This window comes from Chrysemys picta, chromosome 1 (genome assembly GCF_011386835.1).
Source record: "Chrysemys picta bellii isolate R12L10 chromosome 1, ASM1138683v2, whole genome shotgun sequence".
In the NCBI taxonomy this organism is placed as follows: Eukaryota; Metazoa; Chordata; order Testudines; family Emydidae; genus Chrysemys; species Chrysemys picta.
This window is the reverse complement of record NC_088791.1, coordinates 116,665,039-116,684,016: the sequence shown is the minus strand read 5'-3', so window position 1 is coordinate 116,684,016 and position 18,978 is coordinate 116,665,039. Positions and strand designations below refer to the sequence as shown.

At 41.8% G+C, this 18,978-nt stretch overlaps 1 protein-coding gene across 2 annotated transcripts in view; it reads right to left on the bottom strand.

The window, feature by feature from the left end:
• Window positions 1-18,978, bottom strand: part of PIK3C2G (phosphatidylinositol-4-phosphate 3-kinase catalytic subunit type 2 gamma) — a 305,535-nt gene that overhangs the window by 194,492 nt on the left and 92,065 nt on the right. For both annotated transcript variants that reach the window (XM_065567969.1, XM_065567972.1), the window contains exons 15-16: window positions 18,666-18,796; window positions 14,731-14,919 (exon numbers count right to left, since the gene is read on the bottom strand). In XM_065567969.1, the coding sequence (XP_065424041.1) occupies window positions 14,731-14,919; window positions 18,666-18,796 (320 nt within the window). The remainder of the gene's footprint in view (window positions 1-14,730; window positions 14,920-18,665; window positions 18,797-18,978) is intronic.

The following is an 18,978-nucleotide window of genomic DNA, read 5'->3' as shown; positions in this document are numbered from 1 at the left end:
TTGCTGAGTGCTTTATAAATGCCTACAAAGGCACACAGAAGTGTAAACAAATACTTAAATGGATACGGAACTAAGATTTAGGTTACAAAATTAAGCTTTATTGTTGTGCTTTTTTATATTTATAAATAGATTGAGACTGGAGATTTACAGAACTTAACAAGAACAGAATTTCCCCCCCACAGGTTTAGATTTTTTTTTTGTTTTACAATGCAAACTAGTTGTTTTAAAATATTATCATTTCAACATGCCTCTGCAGGTCTGTAAACAAAATATTGAAGCAGCTTTGGGCTAATACATGAAAATTAGAAAATTAAACTCACCAGTCTAGCTTCATTGTCTGGACTGAATGCAGTACAGAAAGTAAACAAGCAGTATAAATGGTGAAAGGGACATTTGATTTTTTACTATTATTTCCATTGTAATGCCTTAATTCTGGCATTTCCTAACTTTGAGTGTTTGACTTTGCAACTTTAATAATGTTCTTTTCATTAATGTAACTAAAGAGTTTATCACAATGCACTTACACCAGGGTGTCAAATTAAGGTTGCACAGGCAATCTTCTGACATTTCAACATTTGAATGCTTGACTTTGCAACCGGAATAATGTAGGTTGTGTGTGTAATTTCTTAGGTTTTTTTAAAAAAGGCAAACTGAAAACAAATTCCATCACATGGTATCATATCGACACCCACACAGTTCATCAACAGGATTGGAACTTCTAAATCCAGACCTCTGCCACTTGATCAGTTCTGGGGTTGGTCTCTCTCTTGACCTGTGGCCAGATGTTTCATTGAAACTGGTATGTTCCCACAATAAGTTGCAATTTCAACAAACTGTCATTTCCCAACAAAAAAAATATTGTTGAAAAGTCCCCAACCAGCTCTTGTTCTAATCTCCTCCACCCTACCCCAATCACTCCGTCTTCTTCCAGTGGCTCTCTATCTCCCTGTCCAGCCATTCACAGTTTCCCTCATGTGGTCCCCAGACATCATGCCCAGCCTGTCCCAGTTTCCTCTCTCATGGGTCCCCATCCACCATGGTGCCTTCTAGTCATCTTTTTCTTCCCCATGTTTTCCATCCACACTGACTTTCAGTACCAGACTCCTCATCTAATCTCAGTCTTCCCACACTGCATCTCTTGCTTTTTGTCTTGACTCTTTGCCCTGCCAGGTGCAGTTCTCACCCCGCACCCCAGCTCAATGTCAGATCTGTCTCCCCTCATCCTCCACTCCCTTCTTCTGCCAGGCGCTGTCTCCTTCCTGAGACCATCATCTGATCTCAGTTGCCCCTTGTCCCCACGGCTCCCAGTCCCCATCTCCTTTCCCAGGCAGTCCTAGGCTTCCCCAGTCTCAATGCCCAGTCCCAGTTTCCCTTAACAGCTTGGGACTTGCTTTTAAAAAAAGCCCCCAAAATCTGAAATTCTAAAAAACATTACAGTAGTTTTTAAAAAGTGCCACTTATAGTGTATGGGTGCATACTGGCTGTTTCCAAGCTCTGCATAGAGATCAGCTAGACAACCCTAATATTGACCCTCAGACTGCATATGCAGCTCCCATAGATTGAGAGATACATATGACCCAAGGTTTTCAAGTTGGGCTCAAGGGGCAAAATTCACTATTGAGTTACATAGGTATTAATTTAGCCCATAGATCTTTAAAAGGGCAGAATTTAGTCACTGCATTTGTACTTCAATTTTTTACATATTTTTGTGGCCTTTTGACTAACGTTATGTCCATAGTACAAACTTTCCCCGGCATTGATACGTCAGTCAGCGGTGTGAAGAGTTGTGACCCCTGAATGCCATAGCTGTGCTGGCAGAAGTCTCTAGCACAAACACAATTATATTGGTAAAGCTGGGCTTTTATTGGAATAGCTTGTTTCATTCATAGGGCATGGTTTTACTATACTGGTACAAATGCATTCGTGCTGGTATTGCTGCTTCCACACTAGGAGTGCTTTGCTGGTAGAGTATGACAATATTTCTAAAGTAATAAAGTGCTCCTAGTGTAGACATATCCTAAGATCAAGCATACATCAGTTTAATATATGATATTTCCACTACTGGGAATTATATCCTGCATTGAAAAGTAATATAGCAAAATACAGTATGTCCAATAAGTTCTTGGAATGTTTTAAGGATAATTTTTGGTTTCAGAAGGTGGAGGAAGTAACTAGATGGACAGTCATTTTAGACTAGATTCTGACTAACAGGGAGGAATTGCTAGGGAGTCTGAAGGTGGAAGGCATTTGGGTGAAAATCATCATGAAATGATTATTTTAGGATTCTAAAGAACAGATAGAGTGACAGCAGCAGAATAAGGATAATAGACTTCAAAAAAGCAGACTTTAACAAACTCAAAGAACTAATAGGTAAAGTCCATGGGAAGAAAACATAAGGGAAAAGGAGTTCAGGGAGTGCTGGCAGTTTCTCCAAGGGACAATATTAAAGGCACAATAGCAAACTATTCCAATGTGATGAAAAGATAGGAAGAATAGTAAGAGGTCAATATGGCCCCATCCAGAGCTCTTCAATGACCTGAAAATTATTACAATCCTACAAAAACTGGAAGCATGGACAGATTGCTAAGGATGAGTACGAAAGAATAGCACAAGCATGTAGGGACAAAATCAGAAACGCTAAGGCACAAAATGAGTTACACCTAGCAAGGAACATAAAAAGCAAATAAGATGAGGTTCTATAAATACATTAGGAATAAGAGAAATATGAAGGAAAGCATAGGTCTTCTACTTAGCGAGGAAGGAGAGCTAATAATGGACAACATCAGTCTTCACTAAACACCTCTGCCTTCTTGAAGTAAAATACGCATTAAAAAGGTTAATGATGACCAGATACTTAACACAATTAATATTAACAAGGGGGAAAGAACACAATCCAAAATAGGGAAAAAAACAGGTTAAAGAATATTTAGGAATGTTAGATGTATTCATGAAATGCATCTTAGGTATCTAAGGAATTAGCTGAAACAATGTTGGAACCATTATCATATCTTTCAGAACTCATGGTGATGGGTGACATCCCAGAAGACTACTACTTCTTCTTCAAGGCTTAGCCAGACAGACAGCCATAGCGATCATTCGCCATTTGGTCCATTCTTGTGCAATCGCAAAGGCTTGACGGTCTGAGAGTCCGACATCGGAACAGACTTGATGAACTCATGTAATAGGGGGTCTGCCTCTGGGCTGCCTCCACCCTTCGGTTGGTGGAATTTTATCCCGAATGTTATGTGCCATCCAGAGAACAGCATTCGCGGGAATGTCTTGTGGCATCCTTGCAACATGTCAGAAAAATGTAAGGTGCTGCCTGTGTACAATGGCCCCAGTAATCTGTACACCCAAGCGACCATAAACATCTGCATTACAAATGAAGTCATTCTACTTTATGCCCAATATACGATGTTGGCATTTTGTGTGGAAAGCCTCCAGCTTTGTCCAGTCTGAACAGCATAGTGTCCATGTTTCGCAGCTGTACAACTGTATGAGAAGGATACAGCTCGAATAAATCCAGAACTTGGTTGTCATACTACGATGATGATGATTCCATATCTGTTGTAAACGACCCATGGCAGATGCAGCGATGCTAATCCAACGGAGAACCTCCATGTGAGAATTGAAGGAGCTGATAAGTATAGAACCCAGATAGCAAAAGCTGGAAACTGATTCGACAGTTTCGTTGTTCAAAGAGATTGGAGTCACAGGTGGACCTTGTCCTAGATTTTGCAGTTTGTCTTTGACCATGAAGACCATGGAGACCAATCTTAGCTGACTCCTCCTCATATGCTAGAATGCCTCACGAAACCTGTTGAGGCTCTGTAGTAAAAGAACAATGTCATCAGCATAGTCAAGGTCTGTGAGTGAGAGATCACCGATCTCAATGCCTATGGATTGGACGGAATGTTGCATTACAAAATCCATTGCCCGACAAAAAAGTGCAGGGGCCAAAATGCATCCCTGCCTAACACCAGATACTCATTTAAGGCACTGACATCTGGTTCCCCAGATGAACACAGGCAGTAGTACCATTATGCAGCTCTCTAATCAAGTCCAGCAGAGTATTAGGGAGACCTACGCCCTTTAAGGCCTTCCATAATGCAACACAGTCTACTGAATCAAATGCAACCTTAAGATCAACATAGGCTATGTGCAGGGGCTTCCTGAACTCACAATGTACCTCCAACAACAAGCGAAGGGCCAAAATGGCATCTAATGTGGACCTGTTCCTTGTAAAGCCTGACTGTTGGGGACAATGCTTCCGATGTAGCGAAGGCTCCAGGCGTGCCAGCAAAACATGCACAAATACCTTCCCTGGAACAGAGAACAGGGTGATCGGCCTGTAGCTTTTACATTCAGTGTGTGGTCCCTTGCCCTTATAGAGAGGGAGATCACAATACCATCTTTCCAGGAGGTTGGCAGGGTTCCAGTTCTCCACACCAGACGACAGGTGACCAGAAGTGATTGTGCTACAGGATCAATAGCACATTTTAGCAGCTCTGACGGGATGCCTTCAGCACCAGCTGCGCATCCATTTTTCAGTTTAGAAATGGCCCACTTCACTTCATCCAATGTTGGTGCATCAGTACAAATGTCTGGATCTGGAACCGCAGTGACTGCCAGATCATCCAGCTCTGAACAAGCGGAAGCTGGAGAATGGTTCAGGACATTGTGATAATGTTTCACCCAGTATGAGAGAATGTCATCATCTGATTTACATGGATGGCCTTGGCTGTCGTTTGTAGTGACTACCTCTTGACCGCTGAGGTTGCGAATTGTGCAGAATGTTGGCTTCAAGTTGCCCCTGACTAAGCCAAATTCGACATCATCCGCCACTTGGTTATAATATGCCTCGTGATCGGAGTGCCAGGGTGACTGGAGAAGAAGACTGGAGGAGAAAAAAAACATAGTACCTATCTTTAAAAAGGGGAACAAAGAAGACCCGAGGAAATTAGAGACCAGTCAGCTTGACTTTCACACCTGGGAAGATACTGGAAAAATTACTAAACAATCAATTTGTATGCACGTAGAGGATAATAGGGTTATAAGGAATAGTCAATATGGATGTGTCAAGAACAAGTCATGCCAAACCAACCCAATTTCTTTTTTTGATAGGGTTACTGGCTTACTGGTTGGGAGGGGAAGCTGTAGATGTGATATATCTTGATTTTAGTAAAGGCTTTTGACTCATACACCCCCATGACATTCTCATATGCAAACTAGGAAAATGTGGTGCAAAACTGATGGAAATACAATAGTGAAAAGTATTTATCAATGGTTTGCTGTCAAACTGGGGGGACATATCTAGTGAGATCCTGCAGGGGTCTGTCCTGGGTTCACTACTATTCAATATTTTCATTAATGACTTAGATAATGGAGTGAAGAAAATTTGCAGATGACACCAAGATGGGAGAGGTTGCAAACACTTTGGAGGAGAGGATTAGAATTCAAAATGACCTTGAAAACTGGAGAATTGGTCTGAAATCATCAAGATGAGATTGAGTAAAGACAAGTGAAAAGTACTACACTTAAGAAAAGAATCAAATGCCAAACAACAAAATGGGGGAATAACTGGCTAGGCAGTAGTACTGCTCAAAAGTATCTGGGGGAGTTATAGTGGATCACAAATTGAATATGAACCAACAACATGATGCACAGTTGAAAAAGGGCTAATATAATTTTGGGGTGAATTACCTGGAGTTTCATATGTAAGACACGGGAGGTTGTGTGTCCCACTCTGCTTGACACTGGTGAGGCCTCAGGTGGAGTATTGTGTTCAATTCTGGGCACCACACTTTAATAAGGACATGGACAAACTGGAGAGCATTCATAGGAGAGTAACAAAAATGATAAAAAGTTGAGAAAACCTGACTTATGAGGAAAGGTTAAAAAAATTGGGCATGCATAGTTTTCAGAGAAGAAGACCGAGAGAGTGGACCTGATAACAGTGTTCATATATGTTAAGGGCTGTCATAAAGAGGATGTTGATGAATTGTTCTCCAGGACCACTGAAGGTAGGACAAGAAGAAATTAGCTTAATTTGCAGCAAGAGAGATTTCAGTTAGATATTAGGAAAAACTTTCTAACTGTAAGGAGAGTTAAGCTCTGGAACAGGCTTCCGTGGGGGGCTGTGGAGGTTTGGATGTTTTCAAAAACAGGTTAGACAAACATTTGCCAGGGATGATGTAGTTATACTTGGTCCTGACTCAGTGCCAGAGGATGGACTAGATGACCTCTCGAGATCCCTTACAGCCCTACATTTCTATGATTGATAGAGAAGGCAGGGTAGGAATAAATTTTCTAATAAGGCTTTTCCATTTGAAAACATCCATGGGCTAGGATCTTCTATTTTTCCAGAGGACAACAAATGCCCTCCCATCTTACCTACACAACCTTCAGGCGGTCCTTAGGTGTTTAGCTTTCTGCCTACCTTTGCATATCTGTGCACAAAGACTGCAAGTCACCCAGAACAGTTTTCCATTGTAACTATGTGTGCTTGCCACCAAAAGGTTTAATCAAAGTTAAAGATACTGAAAAGACTATTGAATACCTCAGTAATGTTCTGCTACTTATTGTGGAGTGTTGTCTATTAAAACATTAATGCATAGCAGTTTCATGCCTTTATAGTTTGTCTGTCCTGTAAATCTAAATACAACTACCAAATGATGTGTAGTAACATCCCTGTTTACATGGCAGATAAGCCTGTGCTTATTCTACTCCATACATACATATACAATAATTTTCAGAATCAAAAAGAGATTCAACAGACAAGATACAATCCAACTGCTTCTTACTCAATTATTTCATTGGGCATTCTGCTATTGATGTGGAGGGAACCAGGCAGATTCTACTCCTAATTACATCAGGGTCAATTTGAAGCAATTCCACTGAAGTCAATCTGGATTTGCACCACATATTCTTACTATTGTTTGTGAAGTGACTTTCATAAGTCTCAATACATTTTTACCAATTAGACTACACTTCACTTTACCCAGCTCTATAGTGCAGTCACATTTGGGATGAGACACATTAGCCACTATATCTAGTAAAGTAATAAACACTAAACATCAGGTTCCAATCAGGAGGTGAAGAAGGATATTGTGACTAAGAAGAGAAACAGGGAAGTTTAAGGATACTGTTATTTTTCCAGGACAATCGTGTTAACATCTCTCCCTTATACTCTTTACAAGGATAATCGCTAATAGTCACAGGGGCAAAAACTGGGGATCCCAGCATATTGTAGGGTTCATGTAACTATGGTATTCACAAAATAAATCCAGCGGCAGAGAAGGAGAGAGGCTGTCCACAAACTGACTTCTTAATGTTCATTTGGATGTTCAAGATCAGGAATTCAAATCTCCAGAGACGTATCTAATCCCAAACACTCTCCCTTTCTTACCCCCACCCCACTGCCCGACCAAACATCAGGGGCCCTTATCCAGCACTGGTATCTTCAAGGCCTTCCAATAACATCCTACCCCCTTTATAATGCCAGGTTTCAGAGTAGCAGCCACGTTAGTCTATAGCCGCAAAAAAACCAGGACACACCACACGATCCATTGTCTACAGCCAAGCTCTAAGATATAACCGCATTTGCTCCAATCCCTCAGATAGAGACAAGCACCTAAAAGATCTCTATCAAGCATTCTTAAAACTACAATACCCACCCGCTGAAGTGAAAAAACAGATTGACAGAGCCAGACGAGTACCCAGAAGTCACCTCCTACAAGACAGGCCCAATAAAAGAAAATAACAGAACACCACTAGCTGTCACCTTCAGCCCCCAACTAAAACCTCTCCAGCGCATCATCAGAGATCTACAAACTATCCTCAAAGATGATCCTTTACTCTCACAGATCTTGGGAAACAGACCTGTCCTCGCTTACAGACAACCCCCCAACCGAAAGCAAATACTCACCAGCAACCACACATCACTGAACAAAACCACTGACCCAGGAACCTATCCTTGTAACAAAGCCCAATGCAAACTCTGTCCACATATCTATTCAAGTGACATCATCATAGGACCTAATCACATCAGCCATACCATCAGGGGCTCGTTCACCTGCACATCTACCAATGTGATATATGCCATCATGTGCCAGCAATGCCCCTCTGCCATGTACATTGGCCAAACCGGACAGTCTCTACACAAAAGAATTAATGGACATTAATCTGACATCAGGAATCATAATACTCAAAAACCAGTGGGAGAACACTTTAACCTGTCTGGTCATTCAATGACAGACCTGCAGGTGGCTATATTACAACAGAAAAACTTCAAAAACAGACTCCAACGAGAGACTGCTGAGCTGGAATTGACATGCAAACTAGATACAATCAACTCAGGATTGAATAAGGACTGGGAATGGCTGAGCCATTACAAACATTGAATCTATCTCCCCTTGTAAGTATTCTCACACTTCTTATCAAACTGTCTATACTGGGCTATCTTGATTATCACTTCAAAAGTTTTTTTTCTCTTACTTAATTGGCCTCTCCGAGTTGGTAAGACAACTCCCACCTGTTTATGCTCTCTGTATGTGTGTATATATATCTCCTCAATATTTATTCCACTCTATATGCAACCGAAGAAGTGGGCTGTAGCCCACGAAAGCTTATGCTCTAATAAATTTGTTAGTCTCTAAGGTGCCATGAGTACTCTACCCCCTTTAGTATCTGAAGAAGACTGGCCATCCTCTCTTCCATCTGTTATTGTTGAGGCACTGCAACCCCACTAGCCTAAGGTTCTTTTTGAGAGCAACCAGAACCTCTTTTCCAAAGCAGCTGGCGATTAAAACACTATGCCTGGCAGCTCACTCTGCAGGGACCCATAAAGCTTAGTAGAGAAGACTCAAAGCCCTATCAATTCTAATCCTGCTTCCTCTTTGAGCATGGGTGGTAACAACTTACTTCCGGTCTAGAAAAAGTGTTGGCTCAGCAACTCTGGTCAACAAGTAGCCAGGACTGTCCATTTCCCACCCCTCTCTGCCCACCTATTCTGGGAATGGTGTAAGCAGGCACATAAACCCTCTTACCCCATGTGCCTGAAGTCAAGATCCTCTTAGCATGCAGAGGGATATAAGAGGGGTTCATACTCCTCCTTACTCTCCTGTTGTAAGCAAGTAGGGTGGAGGTGGCCTGGCCTAGTAGTCACAGCTGGGCTGAGGTCTGTCCACCAGGAACAGGAGTCAACAGGCAGGAGTTGGAGGAATCGCAGGGCCAGGTCCCATAAACAAGAGTCAGAATCAGAGTCAGACTGGGGTCAAAGACCAGATATCAGAGGGAATACTGGGTTAGAATCGAGGGGCAGGAGTCAGGGTTGAAGTCAGGCTGCAGTCAACGATCAGGAGACAAAGCAAAATCTGGCACTGCAGCAGGCCAAGGTCTGTGTAGATACCCAGAAAACTTCCTAGGACAATCACAGGGATTAAGTAGGGGCACTTGGCCAATCACAGGGCCGCAGGATACTATCACTCTTAGTCTCATGGGTGGTACTTCCTGCAGTGCCTACCCTCCATGATGCTCTCTGGCTGTACCTTTGCACGGTTTCTTGGTGGCACTGTGGGAATCTCAGCCACCCTAGGCTCCCCCGACCTGGATTCTAGTCCTAAGGTCCTTGTAGTTGTGCAGCCCATAGTTTGGCAGGAAAATCTGTGTGTCTCTCTTATACCATCTACTTTCTCTCTCCACCCCACTGAACCTTTGTCAACAAATGTCAACTCTCCAGTGCTGGCACAAAGCTTGGACTGTGCTGGAGAATTTGGTATGTTGTTCTTCTGATGTTATTTTTTAATTTTAGGTATCGGGGCTGCCTAGCTGCAATACATCACATGGCTGGAATTGCATTGCAGGTATGTGGTAAAAAGCAGGTTGGTACTATATCTTCTGTGGGGAGCCGTTGCTGGGTGCTGTGAAGCTCTGATATTTTATGTACACTCAAAATTGTTATCTAGTTATTTTCTTTTTCAGGTTAGCTAATGTGTTCATATATACAAAATATAGCAGAACACATTATGTAATCTGAAAAGCAAAATAACCTGACAATTTTTAGGTGCACCTGCCCTACATGTATATAGCATATAAGTGTGCCCGCCACATATATGATGGCATTTATAACACTGCATTTGGCTTTTCTTCATCACCACAATAACTGTGCCTGTATCATTTCCCTGACTGGTGTGCCATGCAGAGAAGTTAGAGTTCAACTAAAATCTTGGCTTTCTCCCAAGGAAGGTAAGTAAGGGAAGCCAATGATGAAAATGGAGGTGGAAATGCATAGGACAGCAGCAAGCAGTGCAGGGGAGGAGGGACCAGCTTTCTACCCATTGCCTTGGGAAAAATTTATATTTTTCAGACTGTAGTTTGTAATCAACCTTCCCTGAAATTAGAGGTAAAACTAAGAGCGTAAAATCTTATTCTGCTCTCTACCCTCCTTCCTTCATTAAAGAGCTCTTCAATGTTTTTTAAATTGGTTTTTAAGGACTGGCTCCTGGGAGGCCCTAAGAATCCATGCTTGATGCATGTATTGGATGCAAGACTGCTACTAAATTTATCTGTGAAATGTAGCATGAATATGTTTCCAGTTTATGAAAGTTCTCCTTTTCTAGTGCATAAATGACTAGCTTATTATTAGTCTGCCTGCTTGTAAAGTAGAGAAGATAGTCAGCAAAGGGAGAGGCGTGCCAGAAGAACGAGATGCATCTATTAAAACATACACTTAACTGGCTTGTGAGCAGCTAATTTTAAAGTTACACCATATTGCAGAGAGAGCTGTATTATGTGCTCTGAACACTGGGGCTTGATCCTGAGTGGCACAGAGCATCTGCAACTCTCACTAAATCACATGGGATGTACTGACTTCTTGCAATCAAGACAATTGGATGTTGTCTCTGTGACTTCTCTTCCTTCCTCTTCCCCTTAGCAAAAGTGAGCTTAGTGCTCAGGAAACATCCTTTTACCTTGCTCTGAGAAGGCCATGCCCTACAGGTAATTTAGTCTCTTTAGCCCAAGGCTTTCAAAAGTGACTAGAGATTTTTGGGTACCCAGCCTGTGTTTCAGAAAGTGCTGAGCACCCACCCTCAGAAAATCAGGTCCCTTAAGATGTCTCAAATTGAGCACCCCAAAACTACAGCAATCAAAAACTGAAGCACACAAAATTACCAGTCACTTCTGAAAAGCTTGACCCATAGTTTCTTGGATGAGACTGAGAATAAACATGCCAAATAGTGACAGGTGCTGTGGCACTTCTGTGATGTAGAAATTTATCCAGGCAGAGACTAGCCAACTCATTTCATGTACACAAGCCACTGAACAATCATCAGATGGTAATGACTTCCGGTTACCATCACACTGGACTACATTTGAACTAGCAACCCAGAGATCAAAGATCCCATTATCAAGCCCTGAGCTTTCCAGTCCTCATGAAACAACTTTTTAATTAAATGGAGAATACTTATTATTGGATCACACGAGAAAACACACGCTGAGATAAGAAGCATTTCTGTTACACATACCTCACCTTTTGTTTGCATATGACATCCTTTTGTAGTTTAATCTCTAGTCAAAAGAAATTAGGAGGACATTTTGTTGCTCTGAGAAATCAGGAGCAGAGGGTAAAAACTGCCAGAGCCAAGCAGACCAGAGTAGAGCAAGCCTTCACAAACAGCTTAGTCAATGCACTTACAGTCCAAACTGATTGAAGATCAGAGTGCGAATGTGAAACTAAGTTAGCAATACAGCCACTGCTGCTACTTAACTGATAATTATTTAATAGGTTAAAAACAAGACATCACAATGCCAGCCAGCTGAACCCCCACCCCCCTCCAGCAGTTCAGCCATCTCTGAAACTGGTCCTTTTAAAATGGACATTTAGAGAGCAGTGTACTCCGCCTAGTCCCCAAAGACAGCTTCCCAGCTGGTCTTAAACACACATGCAACATGCTAGGGACATTAAATATTTAAAGTCAGAATATTTAAAGAAAAGGAGACCTCTATTGAGATCCCCGGTCTCTTTTGTTAACATGTTTGTAAAATATAAACCAGAGTGCGCACGTCTCCTGTGAAGGTTGTAATTAGGGGAACCTTCCCCCTCAAATCCCAAGCACAAGTATTTAGTCTTGGCCAGCCATTCCACAGGCTGCATTGGAGGAGTCCGAGTTATGACCTCAGCCCACCTTTCCATGCCAACCTGCAGAGCGGGACAGACTCAGAGTGGCACGTATATTGCACCTTGCAAGGATGTGCTGCAGTTGGAAGGTGCGATTGTGGCTCCTATAGGAATACCTAGACTAGTTTTGATCTAGCTATACAAAAGCTAGCTTGAGTAACAACAACAATGTAGTCACAGCAGCAGTGGCTATGACATGGTCGAGTATGTACCCAGGGTTCTGGGTGGGATTGTACTCAGGAGGATAGACTGTACTGCCAACTGTGCTGCAACAGCTAACATATTATTGTTACTCAAGCTAGCTTTCATCTAGCTAGATCAAAGTTAGCTCGGGTGTGCCTCTATTTGCTGCAACCACACATCAGGACTGCAGCGAAGACATATCATAAAAGTGTGGCATAGCAACTGTGCTCTGTGAAAGGCTTTCAGGCAATGTGAGTCACCAGGCAATTGGAGCACCTGATGGTGCTATAAAACTGCATACCACACCCAGTGCAGAGCTGGAGCTTCAAGGAAGAATTGAGCCCTTTGTCTCCAGAAATGCCAACTGCAGGTGTAGCCAGAACTAGTTAACAGGTTCTGTTTTTGAAGCTTGGCGTGTCCCCTAAATCACCATTAAGACTTTTGCCAGTCTAGAGAGAGAACATCAGTGTGGTGCTTGTCGTTGTATTTGTTCCAACATGAAATAAAAGGGTGCTCTGGTAAGTCATGAAAGCATAAAAATATTGCAATGATGGCAAACATGGTATGCACACATACACTGCCTGAGCACAATCAGAAATGTTCCAAAAGGCTTTCCATGCACTAAGGACCTAATCCTTTAAGATCTTTGCATGCAGAACTCCCATTAAATTTCCATAGGAGATGTTCGTATGTATGTGGGGAAGCTTAATACTTTGGATTTAAACCTAAACCAGAGAAGGGGGGATAAGAATAATGCTGGAAGGCAATGATCATCTGTGGTTATTTTTAAATATATATATTTAAGTATCTGTTTTTGAAAATGAGTAATGAGGGTATGAAGTCCTTACTCACTGGGCAAAGGGATTAGGTGAAGTCTCCAAAACCTCTCCTTTTAATTTCTTTTATAAAGACATGGTTTATAGCTAGTAAGTCAGTTTGCAAAGCAGGATTTGCAGGTTTAATCATAGAAAGCTCAACACCCAGACAAGCAAGGGCTTGACAATGCATCATTTGCACCCTCATTTTGTCCAATTATGTGACATTTTCACATGCAGATTTCTTAAAACAACCCCCATCCCCCAAAATAACTTGAGAAAATACATTTGCTGAGACGGGTTCTTTTCGTTGGAGATTATGTATGTCGCAGGTTAAAAGATACCCTCAACAGCAGAGACACTTTCTGATGCACAAAAGGCATCCAGCTCTCACTGAAAGTCAATGAGAGTGCAACATTAGAAGCCAGTTCTCAATTGCCCCAAAGTTTGTGATGTTTCTATTACGGAAAGAGGGGCCAGTAGCAAAGGTCAGTTCTAGATGTACACTTTGAGGTAGCATCTTGATCTAGGACAGGGGTGGGCAAACGTTTTGGCCCGAGGGCTAATCTGCTATGGAAATTGTATGGCAGGCCATGAATGCTCACGAAATTGGGGGTTGGGTGCAGGGAGGGGGAGAGGGGGAGGGCTCCAGCTGGGGTGTGGGCTCTGGAGTGGGGCTGGGGGTGCCGGAGGGTGCTCCGGGCTGCGACTGAGGGGTTGGGAGGGCGAGAAGCGGATCAGGGGGTGCAGGTGGCACTTGCCTCAAGCAGCTCCTGGAAGCAGAGGCATGGTCCCCCCTCTGGCTCCTACACACAGGGGTAGCCAGGTGGCTCTGTGCGCTGCCCTGTCTGTAGGCATCGCCCCTGCAGCTCCCATTGGCCATGGTTCCAGGCCAATGGGAGCTGCAGGGGCGGCACTTGGGGACGGGGTAGCGTGCGGAGATTCCTGGCTGCCCCTATGCATGGAAGCCGGAGGGGGGACATGCCTCTGCTTCCAGGAGCCGTGCAGAGCCACAGCACGTGCAGAGCGGGGCAAGACCCCGACCTGAGTCCCCGGCTGGAGCAGGGCAAGCCCTGGACCCTGCTCCCCGGTGGGAGCTCAAGGGCCGGATTAAAACGTCTGAAGGGCCAGATGTGGCCCTCAGGCCGTAGTTTGCCCACCCCTTATCTAGGAGCATAGTTTAACCCCATCTCCATTACTCACTTTATGTCTGTACAGCAGTGTTAAGATGCAAAGTGCTGTATAAGTGCTAAGTATCTGACTGATCACCTGTTACTAGAAACTGAATGAATCCATCATATAGAATGAAATATGCTTTTCATTATCCTGGAAAATAGCGAACTTCTCAGCCAAGAAGGCAGGGCCAGCGCCTTCAACTGAAGGTCAGCTCAAGAGTTCCAATTACATCTTCATTTTGATACAGAGGCAAAGCTGAAAGCAGACAGTCAATGAACCAAAGCTTGGTATTATACTGAGCAACTCAAAGTGCTGAATCAATCAGCAGACTCGGAGTCTGTTTATTCTTATTTTCTGACTTTGTTAATTTTCTCTTACCTGAAAGTTAGAAGCCCAAGTGCCTCCAAAGGGTTAGAAAAGCTCCATTCCCTCAACACCGTGTACATTTCTGATATGCTCTTTCGATCCCAACTGGGGGCACTGCCCAGTACCAAAGAAAGGGAACAGTTTTCATTATTGCAGTAGGAACGATAAAACCATAAAAATCTTCTCTCTTGCTCCAACAACCTGGAAGAGAAGATTAGAAATTCAGTTTGAAATTAAAACCACCTAGAGCCCTATGTAGCAGCAAACTATTGTAAAGAGAGGGCACTGCTTTCTAGCTACTTGTTCTCCTTGGGATGGGATATCATTTTCTGTGCATCAGCTCTTAAGAAGAAGTGATATTTATAATCTTGATCAGTCAGCCTTGGGACATATAAAGATGAACTCTCAAAAGAGATGCACATACAGATATTTCACTTTGCCAAGCTTGCGTGCTCGCTCTCTTTTTCTCTACAGTTGTTTTTCAGTGCGTGCAGTTTTGGCCAGAGCAATTACTGTCATAGTCTATAGCATCTCTAATTAACTGTGGTGACAACTACTGATTATAACACAGCTAGTCAACTTTCACTCCCCTGCTCCCCACCAACTCAGGTAAGAACATTCATATACATTCTAGGATATGAGACTTAGAAAACATGTGGCCTTTTTACTCTCTCTCTCTCTCTCTCTCTCTCTCACACACACACACACGCTTGTTCTTGGTCCTTGAACAGGGTGTGCAAAGAGGAAAGGTAGGAAGAAAGTTCCTTTCACTTTCCAAGCCTCTTTCAAGGAACCACTCTGGCCTGCTGTGCATCATTTTACTCATCTGCAGAATGGGTGTAGTGCCACCTACCTCACAGAGAGGGGCAAATGTCCTATTAATCAAATGCCTTGGCATCCCCCAATATTGCAGAAATCAGTAAGCCAATGAAAAGAACACCAGGTTAATGTGTACCGTATGTCCTTCAATGCGCCAACAATTCATATGCCTTTTCTTGGTTCATAAAACAAATAGCGTCATTAAATCTTAGGGTTCAGTATCGTCACAAACAAACAAAAACTTCATCAAGATAGAATTGCTAATGTAAACAGGCAATTCTGGTTTAAATTCAAGCTCTAAAAACAAGCCTTAAAAATGTACAATAAATTACAAATAGACAACATTCATAATTAACATTATAAATATCGCTAAGGCTCTGAAAGAACATAGGAGCTGCCACATTAGATCAGACCCATGATTTCATCTATCTTGTCCAGCATCCCGTCTTGGACAGTAACCAGCATCAAAGGTATCAGAGGAAGGTTCAAAAATCCCTGCTGTAGATAGTAATGGGATAACCTGCCTTCAGGGAAATTTTCTACTCACTCCCAATAGTTGGAAGTTGAATCAAGCCCTGAAACATGAATGCTTGCATCCATTTCTAAACACTTCCCCCCATGATTTGCTAGAACAACTTTTTCTTAGCCAAATAAATAGCTTATCCCTTTCTGAATCCTGATGAGTTTTTGGCTTTGGTAATATCTCATGGCAATGAGTTCCTTAGGTTAATTGTGCATTATGTGAAAAAAGGTTTCCTTCAATCAGTTTTGAATTTGCCAGGCATTTGGAATAGGTGATGGCAGTACAAACAATAAACATGGGGTTTAGTGTTGTGAGGAAAGACGATTTGCTTTCCTTACCTCAGAGGGGTGTGAGGAGAATAAATTCATAATTGTGTGAGATGCTCAGATATTATAGTGACATGGGCCACGAAAGAGACATTTTACCTACTGTCATTTTTTAGTAGTAGTAGTTTTAAGCAAATTATTATAATAAACAAAATTTATTTTAAGCTTCAGATACAAGTAGTGGCAGCATGATCCATGATCTCCTTAGTGTAGCTCAACAATTCACAGAGTGCTCACAATAATAGCAGCCAGCAATCCTTGTGTTTGTGTGCAGGGAGTGTGCGCGAAACACACACTGCAGAGGAGATAAAGCTTTAGCTTTTTGATGGTCTGTCATGTGTTCCTTTACCCTCCGACAGCATTCAGTGAGACAGTGCAATTAGAGGATACCTCTTGCATGTTGACTTTAAGAGATTTTCTAGTTTCCCAACAGCATCTCCTGAACATGACAGTCTGTTCAGATTAAATCAGCTAAAGCTTAAAAATGGCTAGATAAAATACCAATGCTTTCTTGTATCTACCCCATTCCTCTTCAGTGACAGGGCACTCTTCTCTTTCCTATGTTGTTTTGCTGGGTTACTGTCTTGTTTAATGGCTGACTTTAAAGATTTGATCGGGGTAAAGGTTTTAGGTTTATCCGTCATAATACAAGTTTATATCTGAAAAGATGTTCAGTCTAGGTGACAATAATACTTTGCACATATATAGCATCCGAGGATTGTTGTGTTGATAAGGAGATTTCTTGGGCCCCACAAGGGATAAGATGTTAACCAACCCTTCTTCACGATTACAACATTAAGCAGTTAAGCGTGGTCTGGCTTACTCTGATTGCAACAACCACCGTAAAAACAAAAAAAAACCAAAAAAAAACCACCTTTGAACTTTTATTAATGGAACCAAAAAAGAAAAAAAACCAAACAGTTAAAGCTTTTAAAAAACTTTTAAAAAATTAGTACCGGTTTTAAAAAAATATATAGAAATGAAGCTATAAGGGGTGTGAGTGTGTGTGAGTGAGAGAGAGAGAGAGAGAGAGTGTGTGTGTGAGAGAGAGAGAGAGAGAGAGAAATGGACCATTTAAAATGACCCTTCTGATTGTGTCTCGTCATGAGTGTTCATGATCTCACTTATAAATCTTATCAAAAGAATGTCCCCTCCAGAAGTTGACAACCCTGAGCACCATACTGAAATAGTTTTGGTTCTGTACTAAGTTGGAAGTAATGATTGCCTACTGAACCACCGATGTCACTTCTCACAGCAACTATGTTTTCCTTAAAAGACTCTCCTCCAAGAACTGACCAGCCCCAATCCTGCTTAACAGCCCTCAGTGACTGAAAGCAAAGAAACTTAAATCACATCCTGCCTCTTTAGAAATGAGAAAAGACAGTAACATTAAATATACTAGCAGTTTATTGTAGCCAACAGAAATGTATAATTCAATAAATATCTTTTCCCCCAAAAAATAAAATTAGTAAAGAAAACTTCCTCCTTTACATGTGTATAACAAAACATTATTGGGAAGTTTAAAAAGAGACTTTATATTTATTTATTACATTACTATGACATCTTTAGCCTGTGGTGAAGGATTAATGAACAAGCATTAGTGACTTGTATAATGCAAGCATTGATACCACTAACCCCACTGTGGTTCTCGCTATAATTGTTATTTTAGACAGTACATAATGCTACTTGATAATATAACCTACATATGTCTAGGGTTACCAATCTGCCTGAGTTGATGATACAACATGTTTTGTTTTACTTATTCTTTATACGCCTGCTGTGAAAGCTAAATTCTGCATAATTGTTTCCTTGTTTACTGAGGAACATGATACAGATTTCCTTTCTAATGCTTGTATGCCACTTGGTGAGTACGATGGCCTAATAGTATGGGTTTATCATTATTATTTACTGGTGTTGGTTTTTATCCAGCCCATTTTTTAAAATTGCTAATACTATTATTATTGGAAATTATATAGCTCGAGACAAATGTTTGCGCTTCAAATCAGCAGTTTGTGTCTAGTGCCAAGGAAACCAGAAAAGATAAAAGAATAGAGACAAAGTGTTCTAAGCTATAGAAAGGCATTCTCACCTTCAGGGGGCTTGTTTTAGCTTCATTGCCACCTTTTCCTCTCATCTAGAAGTATTACTTCATCAAATGAATGAAATCAGGCTATATAGGTGGGAAATTTAGCTTTTCAAGAATTGAACACATTTAAGAGTGATTGATGGCGTTATGCACAGCATGCCAGACGTAGGCAGGAAGACTTGGGTGCACTTACAGCAAGAGAGACTGTTTCTGTGAAAGTCTTGCTACATGCTTCAAGCACTCTTTAGCTGGCTCTTCAAGGTCATCTCTTTTCTCTTCAGGCTCAGGTTTAATAAACTCCAAATGAGTTTCTGGAAAGTCAACCTATAAAAAAAAATAGATGTCTTACATATAAATTTGTATAAAAGGTTTCTCAGATATCTGCGTGTCCTAAATATGTAGAGGAAATGTGAACAATAAGGGGGAAAGGGAGACAGAATAATTGCAAAGGGGCGTTTATTGTATGAATGAATTTTACTCAAAACTATTGGGTGACAATCCTGGCC